At 36.7% G+C, this 19575-nt stretch overlaps 1 protein-coding gene across 9 annotated transcripts in view; it reads right to left on the reverse strand.

Annotated features, from left to right (window-relative positions):
- Window positions 1-406: 406 nt before the first annotated feature.
- Window positions 407-19575, reverse strand: part of Trps1 (transcriptional repressor GATA binding 1) — a 241250-nt gene continuing 222081 nt past the window's right edge. For 7 of the 9 annotated variants that reach the window (XM_029547810.1, XM_029547813.1, XM_029547808.1 and 4 more), the window contains 2 exons: window positions 9961-10083; window positions 5837-7027 (listed from right to left, as the gene is read on the reverse strand). In XM_029547810.1, coding sequence (XP_029403670.1) covers window positions 5966-7027; window positions 9961-10083 — 1185 coding nt within the window. In that variant the 3' untranslated portion in view covers window positions 5837-5965. Of the gene's footprint in view, window positions 7028-9960; window positions 10084-19575 lie in introns of all 9 variants that reach the window. The other 2 variants (XM_021216717.2, XM_021216718.2) reach the window with 1 other exon arrangement.

The raw sequence follows: 19575 nt of genomic DNA on the forward strand, positions 1-19575 counted from the left end.
ATCAGGATCTTCATTTCACATGCATATGGGTATACTGAATAGAATCAAAGTTAAATTTCTTAAAAGGAAGTATTTACATACTGAAAGGTATTATTAGCAGATCAATATGCAACACTCAATGTCTGATGCTGAGTATCCTTTTGAAATAATCAAGAGTATCATTAATCTTCCTAAAAATATAGTATAATTTTTTTAGCAGAAAATTCTACCTGTAACAGATTGATTAATGAAAAAACAAGTTGAAAAGAATCCAGCTTAGTACATCTTAGTGATTTTTTTTTTTTTTTAACAGGTGACTTGGTTTCGGTTTCATTATTTAAGTTCAGATCTCACTGATATGTTAAGGATCTGTAGCTTTTGTTGCTTCCTGGATGAACATAAATCCATATAAACCATACCAAAGCCGTCATGGATAACTGGTGGTAAAACTTTATTATTCAAGTTTAGATGTAACAGACATCGTTGCTGCCTGAAGATTGTTTGCATAAGAAATACACCAAGAACATGTTGTGAGTCGAAATGAACATGCACTATGAAAACAAAATAAAATAAAATGAAAAAAAAATTCCATGTGTTGTAAAAACAGAACTATTATACCCCACAGTCTGGTGTTCAAATCAGGACTACAAATTGAATGCTTTTTCTTATCAACATGAAATCATTCCATATGAAAGACAATTTTCTGCTGGTGAATATTGCTGTTAGTTTTACATTGGCATTTTGAGATGTTTTTCCACCCCTCCCCTCCCCCCAGATCAATCAGGTTGTCAAATATTACACCCTAAAGAATTCAGCATTTGTTATTGTGACATGTGCCTTTTTGGTAGCCATTAAAAAACTATGGTCTTATCAGCCTGGTTATAGTCTTGCCTCTTCATAGCCAACACTATAGGCTGCTTAGTAAAGATATTTACAGCTCATCTTTAATAAAAATGACGCCAAACTTTCTCGGCCCATGGGAACCAGAGTTTTAAATAACCCCCTTGGCCACATAATAATACTTGACACTCTTATGGTGCCCTCCACCCAAGGATCTCAAAGTGCGTTACAAACAAGTACTACATTACCATTATTATTTTTAATATTATTATTATTAATAATATACTTTTCCATTTTACAGCTGAGGAACCTGAGGTGCAGAAAGAAAGAATTCTATTTTGCAGTCATTGTATTGAAGAAATTATGGGGTAAAACCGGGATCCAGTTTTGGGACTTGTGGGTCTGTGGAAGGTTAAGCATTATCTTTATGGTTGTTATTCTTGCTTTGCTCGGGTGCAGGACAGCATAAACTCACCATGCTAACATTTCTTTCGAGAGAATATGTGAGCATACTTTATCCATTTACCTATGTGGGTTATTGTGGATTTTCACCTCTTCTTCATCCCTGCCTTGGTACATCTCTGCCCTGGCATCTTCCAGAGGGCCCAGTGACTCTAAGTAAGTGGAAATGCTTGAGAAACTGCTGCACTATGATCATGAGACCAAACACATGAGAGCACGCTGAACTAGCAAGCAATGACCACATGTAAGCACCCTGCAAAGAAGCTAATCTATCCCAGCACTGGCCAAATCAATAAGAGTTCTGCTCTCCATGGGTCTATTTCTAACCACTGTTAACTGTTAGTTAATACTCAGTAGCCTGGTACACTTAACAGTACGTTTCTTTGGTTAGTACATTTAGTTTCATATTCAAAGTGTACAGATCCTCAGCCCCACTTATCTAGCAAAGTCAGAAACCCTTTACCTACCAGCTAAACAAAGATGTCACATAGTATTTTTTTTTTTTTTTTGGTGCGGCCCTCAACCCAAAGACAGAGTGTAATTGATCTCAACTATGGGTAAGAGGCTAGACTAGGGCCTAGAGACAGCATGACTACCAGACAACCAGCATAGTCTCTCCACAATTCCACCTCCAGAGGGCAGATATTCCCACTTCTAAAAAGATGTTAATGTTTGTTAACTAGGTAGGCAGACAGTACAAAAGTCTCAAGACAGGTCACTTTGTGATATTTTGCAGCCACAAGGCAAGAGGGTAATATTTATTTTGATAGCAATATGGATCATCTTCAATTTATTAAGAAAAAATTTCCCCAGGCAATTAAAATATATGTATGTACATTTAATGTTTTGGGAGCTGTATTTGCATTAGATCATAATAGATTATGTGCACATGTGCAATCATAAACAGGATGTGCTACCACAGGCTTCCACAAAAAGCTCTTGAAGATAATCACTGTTTTCTCCTCCTTATTATCTTAGAAAAGAATCCCCATGCTTGTTTCCTAAGCTCTACCTTTACTAAAAGAGAACAGTTTAGAACAGAACGTCACTATCTTAAAAGTGGATTTAACAAAACAAAACAAACAAACAAAACACCATCTCAATATGTCATGTAGAGAGAACGGGGCGACTCTTTGTCATCTGAACAACAGAGAGAATATATTAACTCCGTGAGCTCCTTCCCGTTCTCATGTACTTAGAGTCATGTAGTGTCTCCCAGGCCACAATGTTCTGAGGTGGGCTGGCTCCTTATGGTTTTCTATCCCAAACAACAGTACTTTCATGGGGGTGAGAGAAGATGAGAGAGATGTAGGAAAAGGAAGAATGTGCACGAGCTGGTTCTGGCCCAGTGTTAAAGCCAAAGCTCAGTATAGAAGTGACAAATGACTTGAGAAGAATGGCAGGGTTGAAATGGCACAGAACTTTAGTTGGTATCTCCAGAAGACTTTTCCAAGAGAGAAAAGTTTCAAAATCATCTTGAAATTCCTTCGAAAAAGGTTAAGTACCTAAATACCTCACTTAAAATCCTTCACAATTTAAGACAAAAGTCTTCAAATGCCTTTAAAAATAGAACTCATTTTTGTAATACATTTTGAAACATGGAATCAAAACTTTAGGTCATCAAAAAATGAGTATTTTAGTGTTATTATAAATGTCCATCATTTTTTAAGGCCCAACTTTTCTCAACCAAAATATGCATAACATAAACAAACAGGAAAATAAAAGTAATTTCTAATAAAGGAATACGGAATAAGATCTAATATGCCAATGCTATCCAAAAGATAATCTACTGAAAGTAGACTGACCATAAATATTCCAAGCACAGTGATATGTATTTTCCAATGCTAATCATTGCTACTATGTCTGACTGAAAAAAAAAAATGGAATGAAAAAACAAAAGGCATACATGCCAACAATGAAAACTCTACTTGTGTCTAACACACTGAAGAAATTGCATAAGGATATCAAAGATGTAATATGCAATATTGCCCAAGTTGGTCAAATTTCTGGTATGTTGTTGAATTGGGCAGTCCACACATAATGAGCCTTGAGGATCAGTACAGTGCACTTTAATATTCATGTTCCTAAGGAAGTTAAATATTGTTGTTTGGGAAATCTCCTTTTTAGATCTTTGACTTCTCTCAGATTGCCCTCTATATTCTGAGATGCAGCCACCAAAATCCTAAGACAGATAAATTATATCAAGTCATTTGAATGTCAAAGCTCCTCATTCCACCTCTTTATTTCAGTTCTTGTGAACATTTGAGCTATGCCACAGACAGGTGAGATTAAAACAGGGTCCTTTAACAATGAAACCAAAGCAGAGGACTTAGTCCTGATTTTCTTTCTCTCGATCTTCTTTTTTTTTTTCTTTTCTTTTTCCATTTTTTTTTTTTAAAAACAAAATAAACAACAAAAAAAAATGCAAGAATGAAGATGAGGACAAATAGCATCGGGAAGGTAATTTTAACTTCATTCGCTGGAACAGTCACAGACTGGTTAACTCCGCCTGCCATCCAAACTCTAAGAAATGAGACTCCCGAATCTGAGAAAAGAAGCCAGACCCAATCCAACCCAACAATACAAAAGCAACTGCGAGTTAATGTAAAACTGGAGTGCAAACACCACTACAGAATGCAATAAGAACATCCGTGCTGCGGATTCCAGCAACACTTATCAAAATAATTTCTGAAATGTTTCATCTGAAACATAGACAAAGCAATAAAAAGAGGATATATGTTTATCATCTTAAGCATAACAATGGGAGTTAAGAGCTTAAAATTAAAAATAAAAGTACTTGGAATGAATAGTGCTACCCTTGTATCCTAAGTAGGCATAAAAATATTTTCATTTCCTTCTTGTTTTCCACACCATTACACTGAGAACTTCCTTTGTTTCATGTTACCGTTTACAACTTTAATGCACACATACACACACGCACACATACACACTAGAGATACCTACTGCAATAGAAATAGTTGCTTCATTACCTTGTTTGCTACATTTGCAAATGTAAACAGCTAGGCAGAGCCAGAACTGACTCTAATGCATGATGGAATATCTTTGTTGCATACGTACACTGTAGAAAATAATTATTCAATATGTCAGGCACCATTATTTGAAATGTAATACATTAATATTTACTAGAAAAATAAGTTTTTTTTCCTATTTGTTCTCCCAACTTCTTTAATGAAATAAGTTAATCTGACAGTGCATCCAGTAGCTTGTAATATCTTCTACATCTCCGTGGCAAAAAATAAACTACTGGTTGGGACAATATAATGCAAATTATTAAAGTCAGTCCTTGTACATACATCCTTGTAGCAAGCATTGAGGCTCGACTAACAGCACCTTAAACCAATTATTTAATGTTCAATTATTTAGCCCTATTTCCCTGAGCAGTTATGCCGAGGAGCTCTCCCTTCATGGATAGATTTTACAAAGCCTTAAGTATTAAAAGGACTATGAAGACATACTTCTAAGACGCCTACTTAATGCTACTTAACTAAATCTGTATAAATCTAATGAAGGGATTGATTGGTACATATACCAACTGTCAGTCTGTGGTAACGTAACCTTGCATGCTGCCTGACCACAAAGTTTGGAAATTATATTTAACCGAAAGAAAATAAATAAATACAGCAGGTTACCTTGTAGAGAAATACCATGTGTTCTCAGCAAATTAAAGCCATGGCCTGACATTTGTATTTATCTAGTCTTTTGAAGTGAAGGGATTGCTTTAGTTACAATGTGCCAAGTGAGATTAGTGACCAACAGGAGGTTTAAAAAATTCCAAACCGGTTCATCATCAACAAGAAAGAAATATCTGGCTAAAATAAAGTTACTACATAAGCACTGATGACATTGTTTTAAGAATGAATATATTTGAACAAAATGAATCTACACTGCGAACAAAATGACTACCAAGTACTGGACCATCTAAAGGACAAAAATATCAAAGAGGGTGTGTATGTGTATGTACAGGCAGGGCTGGCCCAAAAAAACATTGTGCCACCAACTGTCACGATTCTTACTGCTCGCTCAACAAGCCTAACCACAGTTCACATTTTGAGGTCTAAATATGAAACATGGTCGATGAGAGGAGACTAATTTGAGAGGTGCCATTATTTTTCTTCCATTGTCCTGGAGATTCATTTTCATCTCGTTTGGCTAGAATTTTATGATATTTTTAGATGTAGACAACCTATTACAGATTTCTGAATGGATGGGCCAATGGCCAGCCTAATACTGCTGTCATATGATAGTATGTAAACTCTTTCGAATTCTAGAGGGCATTTATATCTTTACAAACAAAATAGCTATAATTTGGTGGACCTCTGTATGGAGATTCCACAGTATACGTTAGGTAAGAGTGTTTTCACTCTAGATTTTCTTTCTTTTCTTTTCTTTTCTTTTCTTTTCTTTTCTTTTCTTTTCTTTTCTTTTTTTTTAAATTATCTATCAATTCCATTCTTTCTCACTGACCATATGTTTCATTTTAAAATCTTGGTAACCTACTCATCAAAAGAAAGAAATTTTTTTTTTTTTTAAAAAAGGAATTTTATGTTGGATAAGGCAGGCTCTATGAATTATTTTTTTTAATAGGTCTTCATAAGACATTACAAGCTATTGAATTCCCATCAAGAAAACCTATTTCTATTTAATTGTGCTAAGTGCTAAGGTTTTACTCTTTAGGTTTTCCATTTTTTTCTGCTTGTGCATTGTTCCTATGCAGGCCCCTCTGGATATGAGTTGTGAAGTCATATTTGTCCGTGCAAAGATGCTGGCATATGCTGCACTGGAAAGGTCCACTGTCACCATGGCAACTCATATGCAAAGCATACATCACTTCATCCAGAAAAACAATGCCACAGTGCACACATTTCGTTGAAAGTTCATCTTGAGTGCTTCTGTCAACTTTCTCCGTCTTAACTACATTCAAGGGACCTTCATTTTTTACATTTGGTGGTGCCTTGGTTTTCTCCTTGGAGGCACCATTTGCAGTTGGCCCAGGTCTGGAATGCTTGATCGCCAAATCTAGAGGAATGTCATTGTCTGATCCAACAGCTGAGAAATGAGGAGGCAGATTGAAGGTGGGATAAGGCACATAGTTTTGGCAAGGATTTGGTAAGCCAGGCACATGACTCAAGTAGTGCGGATTCCCAGGAACGGAGAGCTTATATTTACTCCAGAACCGTAGCCAATCAGCTTCACTCTGGAAGTCATTATGTACAAAAGGAACTCCAAAAAGCGGGTATTGGTACTTTTCGATGGGGCTGCCGGGTGGAGAATAGTTGGGGTGTTTTGCAGGCCTCATGTACTTTTCTATGGGGCTGCCTCTTTCCGAACTTCCTTTCCCATCAGATACGGATGAACTATTTCCTGGATCTCCAGTACTTTCCTGAGGACTTTTGATCTGAATGTGCAAAGGCTGCATCCTTTTGTGGATATCCAGAGTTTGACTGACCACGACTGGCTGCTGAGCAGAATGGCTTTTAGTCAATGAACCCTGGGCTTCGTATTTACTCAGGCTCGGAAGTGGGATTTCTCTCGGATGACTTTCACTTAAGTGATCTTCTGACCTCCTCTCTAAGGGGCTTCCGTTGACCTGCTCCTCCCCACTTCCCCTCTGCTGTTTGTTGAGCTGCTCAGCCTGAAGGGCCTCTGGGTTAAGTCGCTTTCTTGTCCGTCTTCTAATAATCTGCTCGCCGTTGTTTTGTTTAATGATGTTTAAAGGCCTGGGAGTCTGTTGGGAACACACACAATACATAAAAGAGAAACGTTAAAAAATAAATGAAATGCATCAAAAATTCCTCACAACTATAAACCACACTGAAATTCATCGTGAGAAGAGCCTTTATGCTACTAATCTCTTCTTTCTGCCCTAGGCAAGATTGAAAGACGTAACCAAAGTGTAGTGTTTTAAGCTCAATAAATAATGTCCATCTCTGAAGGGCTGTGGAGGAGGAACAGAAAACTTTAATTTCCTTGAAAGCTGTGTTTCCAGACTAAGAAGATTTGGCGACTGTCACCACTAATGAAAAGTCCTGAGGAAACCATTTGAAGAAATGATTTTTCTACAATCCATCAGCTCTTGAGTTATGACGAGATACCTCAGCCAAGGAATTTGGTGGATAAGAACTGGCAGTAGAGGAAAACAAAACAAAGAAAAACTATGCATTGCTACATCCGAGGTACCAAAACGTGTTTCTTCCCTGGATCACTCCATGTATCCAAGATCTAACATGATGGTGTCTACAACTGTCTTCTTTGTGTGTTTGTTTGTTTGTTTGTTTTGACAAACAGGTGTATATGTTTATTCCTTTTTTAGGAACAATACCTAAAAAATAAAATAATTAAAAACAAAACAACAAAAACCACTTCCCCTCGGCCCTCGCCCACAAAAGACAAAGGTCCACACAGACACATCAGGATATATGTAAACCTTAAGAGGAAATTAAGAAGCTAAGTTAGGAAGAGTCAAGCTAGTCCTTCCATCCTCCATCAACAACCATGAGAAAATCAGTTTCTGTTGCTGTGAGCCACTCAGTCAGCCTACATGATTTTTTTCATGATGGTTTAAGCTGACTAAAACATCCATATTTTTAAAGAATTGCAAAGGTAAATATATGTATCAGGGCATGCGTAATCAAACACAACCTGTTGTCAAGACTGTGAGAAAAAAATCATCACATGAATATTTTGGCCTTAATTTTACTCCTCTGTTTTTGATAATCTCTGCATATTCATGACTTGTTCACAGGTAAAGCATTAGTTATGTATTGAAAACCTAAATTCCTTTGCGTGTTTGGTTCAGATAACTGAACTGTGATTCCAGTCTACTTGAAATGAATGTCGGCTTCCATTCAGCTCCAGTACTGCATTCAGCTTAGACATTTCATGATCGATACCTATGTACATGCTCAATAGGTATTTATACTATATGACAACAGTGAGGATGTAAGATTATAAAAACTCTGCTTGCAGAAAAATTCTAATTTTGATTTGTAAAATGAAATAAGTAGGTATAATAAATTAATGTATATTTATGGACTAAATTTCAGGAGAATGTTCAGATGGTCTGATTTTTCCAAAATATTATTGATAATTACTGCATATATAAACATATAATATGTGAATAACTCATAAAAGATTTTAGACTTCAGTACAAAAGAAAATATTTTAGATATTAAAACAACATAAGTAAGAACTTTGGGAGACTTTCTATTGCCGCTAGGTAGGCTGAAAGAAATAAAAATCACACACTTGTTACTGGTGATACAAATACTAGTTTCAGAATGAAAAACCTAGTTGGATTGGATATGCCACATACATTTGTTATATAGTAAAAAACACATAATATTTAGTCTCTATACTACAAAGAAGCCTGGAATTTAATTAATTCTTACAATTTTCATAATTGTGTAATTTTTGTATGCATATAATTTTTATGTATTTTCATTTATGGTAAAATAAAAAAGAACCTCAAATCTGAGACCATCTTGCCTCTGGAGAGATGAATATTAATATAATTTTGAAAAAAGTTTGGTGTATTCCACAGTGGTTGAATTATCATAATTTGGCTGAGCAGCAATTTAATTAATTCTTGGCCTGTTGATTGGCCAAAGTTCAATTAAAACCATTAATGTCAGTGCTCATTAAACGGAGGGCTGTTGCTGTGCTTAAATAGTGAGGGTTAAAAAAATGTAAAATGGCAGTAAGGGTCTTTCTACCAACTCCATGCTAATGACCAAGGGCTTTACAGTATTCTCAATTAGCACCATTGCTGGCAGTGGGCATGTTTTTAAAAAGTGTTTTCAGTGTCCACTTACTAAGATGTTTTGTCTCAAATTATATTCCCCATAGCTCTAATCTCTTCACTGGCCTGTGCTAAGAGCTGTGGTAAGATGCCAAATAAAATGGGGGGAAAAAAAAAGGCACAGGGAAAACTATTTACTAAGTGGGGCATTGGTGCTCTGAAGTCAGAACCTGACAAAGATGTACTGTCTAAACTATAGAAACAGTTTCTTGAGACTTAAAAATTCCTGCTTCGAATCTGGGGGAATCTGCCAGTTTATGTTCAGTTACAGAGTTAAAACTAAAATTTTAGATGAAATGCATTCAAATAACCCCCATGAGCTAAAGCTGGCCAGCGGGAGATCTCAGGCATAGGGCATCTGCATCTCTTCCATGGTGTGACTGAGTGCCCCTGGATTCACATGGCATTGTCCTGTGCTGATGCTTGTCCAGCTTGCAAGCAGTCAAAATGACTCATTAAAATCCAAAAAGGAAACTGGAAGGGGAAACATTCAGGATGCTTCTCTTTCTCTCTTAAATTTCTGTTCGTTTTTAAGGTTTCTCTTCCTACATAAATCAATCCCAATCAATTCAGTTAACAGGTGGTTCAACTACTAAGGTAGTTCAACTATGTGGAGTTTCCAGAACTCAATCATTTTCCTATGCTAAATCAAAGAAGCATAATGCATTCCTAATGATCTCAAATGTATCTCCAATAACATCTAAGGTCCTTTCACAATAAATCATATATACACCTCCAAATAACTGTACTAAAAAAACCCTGCAAAGACACAGCAGAAGCAGTGGAAGAGGATGGATCAGTCATGGTCAGGCCAGCTCATCTGTGTAAGCTTCCCCTGAAGTGCTAGGATGAGTTCTTACCGAGTGAAGTTTCTGGTAGAGACCACATGCATTGCATACATAGCCGCCATTTGCATTCTTTCGCCAGAGAGAGGTCTTTGTGGTCAGGCAGTTGGCACAAAAAACACCAGATCCTCTTCGCCTCTGAAACAGGAGGGAGAAAAAAAAAAAAAAAAAAAAAAAAAAAAAAAAAAAAAAAAAAAACAGAAGCAAGGTCAGAGGTGAGTCACATGATCCAGAGAGTAAGTCCAAACCAGCTAAGGAGTTTTGTCTTTAGACTCCCAACAATGACAGTATAAAACCACACTGCCCATAATGAGGTCAGGTTCAATTGTGTTTAATAGGCACCACTGATTTTCATTATAATTAACCCTACAGTGATGGATGAGGTGTGTGGAACACCAAAGGCTTTTCACAGAAACAGCTTTAACTTTTTGAACTTTGGGTTGCATGCCTTTAATGATGGTTCCTAAATGCTCAACCCTAAAACATACCTTTTAAAAGTGTCAAAACAAAACTAAAAAAAAAAAGACAGCACAGGGAAATATGTTGAAAGTAGTTTGGAATATGCTACCTGAGACTTCAAATATGGGTTAGAGCAATTCATCATGGCAACCATTTAACGGGAAACCAGACTGGTTACCTTCTGTATGCCATTCCTGTAACAAAAGTACTAGGAGAATACAAGATGGCCTGTCCCAGTGCTTCCCTTGTGATTATGAAATCAGAAAGAGAACACCTTCTTTTCCTCAAACCTGAGTGGACCTTTAGACATTGCTGCCTAGGTAAAGCGTAGTATTGCTAATGCAAACCTTCAGAAGTGTCTGCTGAAGTCAGACAATACCCTCCTGTCACTGGCCCTTTATCTACTCCAACCTTATAATTGGAAATCCGAAGAGCTTTTTGAATTACTATGTTGATTTGAGAGGTCTGAATTGCGCAAACACCAAATTCAAAAATTATCTAAGAATATTGAAAAGCTGCTAATTAGGAATGCTGGTTGCATTTTTTTTTTTCTCCCGAGCAAGTAATGATTCTGCTGAACTTCTCATTTAAACAAAAGTCAGACTGTGTGTAGGCACAAATAGGAACAGGCAGGAAATGGAATACTCTTGCAAAAAAAAAAAAAAAATGCTTAAATTGTGGCTCAGCTCTCCTTTTGCAGCAAAGCCTTTAATGATAGAATAGGCCTGTGAGATAAGGAGTGGGAAAAGTCTTGCTGTAACCTAATTTTATTATAAATTAAATATTACAAACACCATAAGTCAAAATTTCAGGGATTCATAAAATTTAGGCAATTTATTTAACTAAAGTCTATACTGTAGGGGAGTGGTGCGCCTGCCAAAAAAATACAATGGTTATAATTGTACTCTGATACATTTCAAATGGAAAGCTTTCTGCAGACATAATTTTGGCTTCGAGACTGGAACACTTTCTTGGCATTGAAAGGGCATTTGATTCATCGGGTGTTTCACAATCTATCACTAAAAAGACCTGGTGAGCAGCCAGCTCCCTATAGGGTAATTTTTCCATCCAGATGCAAGTGTTATCAGAGGCCCTCGTCAGCTAAACTAATTATGATCTTGCAATTGCTGATGCCTGCCCACTCTAACATTCGACATCCTCCATTAATCACCAATACAAGGAAAATGAATGAAACGTAAAGAAATGAGGGCCGCTAAGCTGCACGGCTATAAAAGTCCGAAATGAGAGCAATAACTTAACAAGATTGGGGGGATGTTTTTAGTGAGCACAAAAGTCAGGCTAACAATTGCCCTTTTAAACCAAGAACACGATTTCATTAGTGTGGCCGTTTGTGCCACTTTAGGTGATGCAATAAAAACTAGATTTTCACAAAGATAATCTCCAGCTCCCCTTTGCTGCTTGCCCCAAACACCCATCAGCTCCAGGAACGCAATGCGAGTTTCTCCCCAACAGCAATATCAACCACTGGAAGCAGAGGTCTGTGGGTCCCGATTGGGGTCTGCTACAGAAGCAGACATGCAAGCTGCCATCTAGAAGCCAACAAGCAACCCTAGGTTGCACTTAGGAAGCACCATGTATCCAAGGGAAGCTGGGGGTGGGGAGTGGAGTTAGGTTGAACTGTTAATGTTTCATGGTACCATCTTGTCATTGCCCTAGATCTTAAGTAACACGATGGTATATTGGCTCCAGCGGGAGCCACACTAAGTTTGCATAAATGTCCTTATGGAAACCAAACCACATACGTGGCCCAGGCCACTGCTTACGTCTGAATGTGAAATGATTCACCCCATCTTGCTTCCCTTTTCTTATGCCCTAAATACCTGACGCAGCATGCCAAAGTGGGCGTATTTCTTCTTTCGGTGAGCATTTCAATCCTTGCACAATTTTATGTCTAATTCGTTTGCCCTTCATTAGTGGGGGGGGGGGAACCTGAAATTACAGCATTTGTTTTCTTAGCTGTATCTCACACTTAGCAGTTACATACAGTTCAATTAAAGTCACTGTATTTTTAGGACAAACCATGTCTTAATTTAAATCTATCAGATGTACTTTGAATTCTCAAAGTCAAAATCAAAATGCCTTGGAGGTTACAAATCAGTTTGAGAAGTAAGGCTACCATATTCAAACTTATTTCTGTCCTTCACTAGGAGCTACTATAGGAAGTGCTACTTAACCTCACAGTGCTGAAATGTCTCCTGGGTTTACAGTGCAAACTGTATTCTGATAAGAGAATCAGGGAATTCATGCTATATAATAAATACTATTAAAACATGGCAAAGATGAAATAACTTGATTGGTAAGTGCCTAGCAAGTCTACATATTGGTTAAAAGAATTCAGTGATGGCTACACATTTTATGAAAAGAAAATTCTTAGTTTTGTTTTCACTAAATGTCATCATTGAACATTCAAGACGTGCTTAACATATCCAGTTACATACCTTCAGCTAGCTGTACCTCACTTGGACTTATCTTATCAATTATGAGAATGGAAAACTGAGTCAGAGTGGAATATCTAGGTGTTCACACCTACTCAATAGGAGGGTGCTGGTGCTGGGGTGGAGAGTGGGAGGGAGGCGAGAAGTATTTCACACGTAAGATGTTAAGTCTCATCTCAACAAATTTAGCACTTTGAAACTTGCGGAACCATGTCTCGGAGGCACCAAACTTCTTGAAGCGGCAGAGAAGATAGAAAATTTGTACCTGTCCCCAGCTTAGTAACCACCGAACCTAATCTCTCTAAAACATGCATAGCAAAGAACCCCTGACAGAACACAGGAAGGGATTTCCCTGGGGTATGCACTTCCTGGCTCCACTCCCAGGCCGAGCAAGGGCCAGTTAGCAAAAGAAGGTAGATGAGGTTCTTCTGCCCATCTTTGTAAAGAAGTTTTACCCTCACTAAAAGAAAATCTCTACGAATCTCTACGAATGGATTCAAAGCCTGTGCTGCATGTCTGGTCTTTTTGTTTGTTTGTTTGTTTGGTTGGTTTTTTGTTTTTGTTTTTTAAGAGATTTTAAGTTTTCTCTTAAAAACAGGAGACATCAAGGACAGTGTTGGAAACAACATTGCTTGTTATTATTTTCACCATTATTATTCACTTCTGTTTTTGAAATAAAATTTTTGAAATAAAAATTAAATATGTTTCCTTCCGATTAAGAGAATTAATCTGCGTTAGGAAGCAACAATAAATGATATATAGGGAATAACATCAAGAAAACAATGCATGGTGTAGTCTTGTTTGTCACATTTATTTTGTGGAAGCAGCAAAGGCCAGTTTTGGTAGGTGTTAGAGTTAACAGGCTAGGCAAGGCCAAAGCCTTATAATAGTCATATATTACTGATGGTTCTGCATGTCCACGTGCAGTTTAAATCACAAGTTTCACCATTTCCTACAAGCTGTTCTTAAGAGATAGTAATAAACATGTACTGCTTTGACCCTATGCTAGCGAGTGGAGAATTACAGGTCTGGCATAAGGGCAGTGCTGGTGGAGAGAAGGATAGGGGAAGTAGCTAGTGTATTATACCACCTGTCATTCCTGAGGGATGTACTTAGCACTAATCTTTCCTCTCTGGATAGAGGAACGCTAATGCTAACTACTTAAACAGAAGCACAGAAGATGTTGACACAGACCAAGTGCATCTTCTAATTCTGCCTGCTTTTACTGGATGCTACAGTGATAGAAGGTTGTCCTCTAACCCCAAACCTACATAAAGATCTCTCAGCTATTCACTTCTACAGAAGAAACAACCTAGCATCTATAACAAGCATTTCAAGAAAGTGAAGCATCTTTAGCCTTAACGTTCACATCAAAGCGCTGTAGGAGTGTCATTAATATCCAATCAAGCTTTGATCAGACAAGGATGTACTTCCTCAATTAGCTACATATCTTTCTATGCAGAGATTTGCCACGTGTGTTGGTTAATCCAGATACAACACGAGGGGGAAAAAATAACCTAAATTGTTTCAGCTGCTTTTATTGCTTATTTTATTTTATTACTTGAGAATCATCCAGTAACAGAAATTTTAGGGTTTTCATGTTTCATTATTAAGAAGAAGTGAATTCACTTGATTAATAAAATGAAAACTTGATTGAATTATTTATTCAAGTGGCTTAACATTCAGAGACAAGACTATTCATTTCTATGATATTAAAAGTCTCCACTGGCAAAGACATTTCTGGAGAAATGATCTTTTATAATAGTTTTCTATGAATAAGAACCATTCTGGGACCATGTAATTATATAACAAGCCTTGATAGGAAGACTATTTACTCACATTTTTTATGGTTTTATATCTTAGCCATTTTAAATCGAATCAATCTGAAACTTGATATACATGCTGTTACTCTGGATGTGCCTCAAATATTTTTAACTCTTTAAATATTTTCTGTGTTTATTTGATTATATCAAGAATTCTTTGCAAATTTCATTTTAGAGAAACACACAGATGGCTACGATAGAACCTTCTGGTTCAATTTTGTAGTAATAAAATTTCAGTGGTAAGTTTAATTCAATTCAGTTCTGGGAATAATTATTGAGTGTCCAGCCTGTGCCTGGCACTGTGCTACAATCTGGGGTCTAAGCAATACACAACTTCCCATGGCCTGGGGTCTTGCAGATTTTCTGGTGGACACAGAGTTGAAGTGCTGAGACCTTTCATGAACTCCAAAAGCAAATTAAATGGAAAGCTTTTTAAAGCATTTTCCATACACACAACTATTTTAAGGGTTAATTTTTTTTTTCTAATGGTGAGAAGATAGACTATTGGTGAGCATTTGTAATAATATGCAACATTTTATAATTTTGGAAACAAGTTCATATTTATTTATTGTACATTAGTAAAAAATATCCTATCAGTAAGACTCAACAAATTGGACTAAATACGATTTAATGATGTTCACCTATCAGATCTATTCTAAGTGCTTATATGTTATTGGACAAATACTGAATACTGTTTTAGGGCTAATTACTTTCAGTTACCACAATGAGATGTGAATGCCGCCATATTTGCATTCTCTTTCTCCAGAAATAGATGTGGTTTTTTATATATGATCCCATTGAACACCAGGGAGAAGAAAACACAAACAGTGAAGAGTGTGCAATGATCAGCTTTACTTGAACAGCCAGAATCATTTGAGAAGGACAAGCTGGCCAATAATTTTACAAGAAAAGGGCAAACTTTCTGCCAAGAGAAAACAACAGTCACTGATATTCTGGCTGACTTTTGTTCCAAATAAAATTATGAAGAATCAGTTGAAATGGGCTGTACAGCATGACTGTGCCTGCTTTAAAACAGCCCTGGCTGTCCTCAGGTTTCTTGCCAGAAAACCAAAGGGACTTCATAAAGTTCAGTCAAGCACCCATTCTATAATCACCTGTTTCAGAGCTTAGAGAGAAAATCTGCTTATTCAAAACACATCTTCCTCACCTCATTGATGAGTGTTAACTAAATATCTCAGGAGCAATAACACAACTCTTGCTCTACAACAGGAGGCAATGTACATTCTAGCTATCACACATTATATCCAGGTGCAGTGTGTATACGGTCTTTCCCATGATGCTTAACTATAGTGGACCAGCCACTATAAGGGTTCCAGAACATTAGTCCTATCTTTTCTAATATGCAACACATGGTCCCAGCAGCAAACAACAGAGAACCAAAATTTCCCAATGCACGTCTCACACACACTACCCATACAGTCTTCAAGCATGATTACTTTAGAGATTTATTGCGTAGACAGAAAACTCACTTCTTAGGTCTGAGGATGACATCACCTTTGTTTGACATACCCTACGTTTGGCAAATGAGGTAACCAGCAATCCACAGTACATACAAATTATGCCACAGCATCAGAGCTGGAAAAGGCCAGTTCTTTAGACTTCTGGCCCATGCTGTTTCTGTAATAACACTCTGCTGTCACAGCAAGTATGCATTTGGACAGCTAAAAATATGGTCGAAAATTTATGTCTGCACTGTCATTTTTCATTCCACGTGAAAGTCATTATTGTTAAAAGATCTACTGAAGTTCCTCTATACTTCTATTTCTGCCACCACGGAACTGCTTTCACCTTTAGCTACGTTTACTGGGCATTTGTTTTTCTTCAATGCTGGTGACAAAACCTGACACTGAAAAATATATATTAAAAGGCTTTGGTGGGGGTACTGTTAAACAATTTAGCACCTTCTAATAAAACTGCTGCTGGAAAATATATGAATTGATTCTGCTAATTTATTATATATTTTATTTATGGGATATATTTTATAAGCACATTTATCATGAGAATAATCCACAATATAAAACCTCACTGGCAGAGTACTATTTTGTAATAAGTGTATAATACACAGTTACCACCTTCCCGACATTCAAATGGAGAAATCAACCCAAACTGTAGATCTCACTTTACCGTGATGAGTGTGATTTGAAAGAAACAAAAATACCCATAAATTTTAGGTTAGTTACTGGGATAATAACTGGCCTATGAAAGGGTACTGTCCTCAATGCAGTTATTTTTGCACAAATGGTACTTAAATGACTTCTAACATATGGGAATTGTACATTCTTATAAAAATATATCAAACTTTCCACAGAAAATGCTAGGCATGAAAATTTCTTCACAAATAACTTCACAATGTTCAAAGGACTGTCCCTTACAAAATAATCCATTGAGAACATAGGATTCTAAGTACACTGGATCCCAGGAGATAATAACTGTGAAATATATGTTTCGAGCTTAGGTTTGATGTGAACAATTAGGTATTATTCTTCATTTGTTGATGAAGTAAATAATGATGACTTAGAATAGTGCTTTAACTTATATACCATCAAAAACTACATCCCGATTTCAGAGCAGGTGGGATGGCCTTGTCACTAACATGCTTGCCATACAAATGTGGAAACTTCAGTTCAGATCCTCTTACAAATCCAGTTACAGTCCCAACACTTTAGAAACAAAGAAAGGTGGGTGCATGGAGTTCCCTGGTTGGTCAGCTTAGAGGAATTGCAGAGTTCCAGATTCAGTGAAAGACCCTATCTCAAAAACTAAGTGGGAGAACCATTGAATAACATACACACTGTTGATGTGCATGGACCCATGAATGAGCAGGTTCCCATTCACATGAATCTATACACCCAGCTACACCATAGACATACAGATCCCAACAACACACACACACACACACACACACACACACACACAAACACAAAAAAACTTCAATACATCTTCATCCCAATGTCTAGGCAAAAGAACATGATCAATTTCCACAGAATATTTTTGAATGATTATCTGATACAGGTTTCATTGAGTACTTTTCATCTCTTTTTTAATAATCCATTTTGCACTTAAATATGTATATGTATACCAAGGGCTTCACCTCACCTGACAATTTCAAAATGATTCCGACAGGCATATGTTATTATTCTTTCATCTAAGGATAAGAAAACTGAAGCCTAGCAATATTCTACAACTGTCAGTAAATATGCCCAGGATAAAAACAGACCTGCCTCATTTCAGAACTATGGTTTCTAGTAGAATTTTTTAATCTTATTGCTATGGAGGTGACTTGGGGGAAGTTTTATCAAAAGCACTTCACTATAGCTACCTTTAAAGAACTCCTATCTTTTCTTCCTGTAGATGATTGGAATTATGTAAGTTTGAAGGTAACAGAAAGAAATGGCTCATCCTTGCTCTGAGGTTGACATCTCGGGGAAGAGAGCACGTTGCTAGTGGTGGGAAATGGATGGGGGCACAAGGAAAATATAACATATGTGTTATGATCTGGATGTACATAAAAATAGTGTCTGGACTGAGAGTATAGTTGGTGACTCCAGTGATAGACCCTAACAACGCCTGTCTCATGTAAAGGATGCTATATTCTGCTTTTGTACATGACTTGGCTAGAGATGAGACAGAAAAAAAATGATGCTGGTGTTTCAACATGTTGTATAAACAAACATGTCAGATAACAATTTATTAGCTTACCTTTACCCATTTGTATATTTTCAGGAATAAACCTTTCACAATGTTGGTTGACATTAGCATACAAGATCATTACTTGCTAAGTCAGAAGGATAATCCTTTTTAACCAAATGTATCAAGAATCAGATAACTTGAAAATATTAATTTTCATTACTCATTTTATTTGTGTATACACATTTGCATTTTTGTACAGATAAAGCATGCACTTTTGATTCCATGAGTTAGACACTTTCCATTTAACTAAAAAGAAAACATCCTCTACACCAAGCACTTCAGGTTCTTCAGTCTAGAGGATCTGATATAAATAAAATGCTGAAAAAGAGTATTAATTCTCTTATCGCAAAGATGGTAGCTATCGTATCTATCCTAATAAAGCACCAACATCAACACAGACATACCCATAAACACACACTAAAGACATATACACACACAAACAAATACACACATATGAAACACATACAAACATGCATATATACATATATATACACAAACACACACACTAATACACATATACAAACACACACTTCAATATGCATACAAACACATACACACAAGATATACACAAATACAAATATATATACACAAACACATATACACAAAACACACACAAATATACTTACATGCATACACAGATAAATATACACAAAACACACAAATACACATATATACAAACACACAGACACATATGCATAGATCACTCACAAATGTACACACAACATATACAAATATACACACACAAATACATACACACACACAAAACTTTTTAGAGGTAATACAAGTATTAAGTATAGAGTCCAAATACAATCACAATGATATATAAAATCTGTATTTTTCAACATGACAGTCAGTGACACATTGCAGTTTCTCAGATATTTGGTTCAAAATGTGAATTTTAAAAACACTAGTGTGCATGTGTGTGTGCATGTGTGTGTGTGTGTGTGTGTGTGTGTGTGTGTGTATGGACATGTGCATGTTCTGTACAAATAGGAAAGACAAGGTTGAATTTCACCCATATTTTGAATCTTTTAGGTACTTTAAAGTCTTATCACTTTTTAATTCAGCCTTGTGTTTCCTAGGGACACATGAAATGGTAGTTATTTAAGGAGATGATGCCAACGGCTGAAATGGGCACCTGGTATATGATCTCGTTCTTCAGACAGATGCCCCATCTTTAT

This window comes from Mus pahari, chromosome 17 (assembly GCF_900095145.1).
Source record: "Mus pahari chromosome 17, PAHARI_EIJ_v1.1, whole genome shotgun sequence".
NCBI classification, from domain to species: domain Eukaryota; kingdom Metazoa; phylum Chordata; class Mammalia; order Rodentia; family Muridae; genus Mus; species Mus pahari.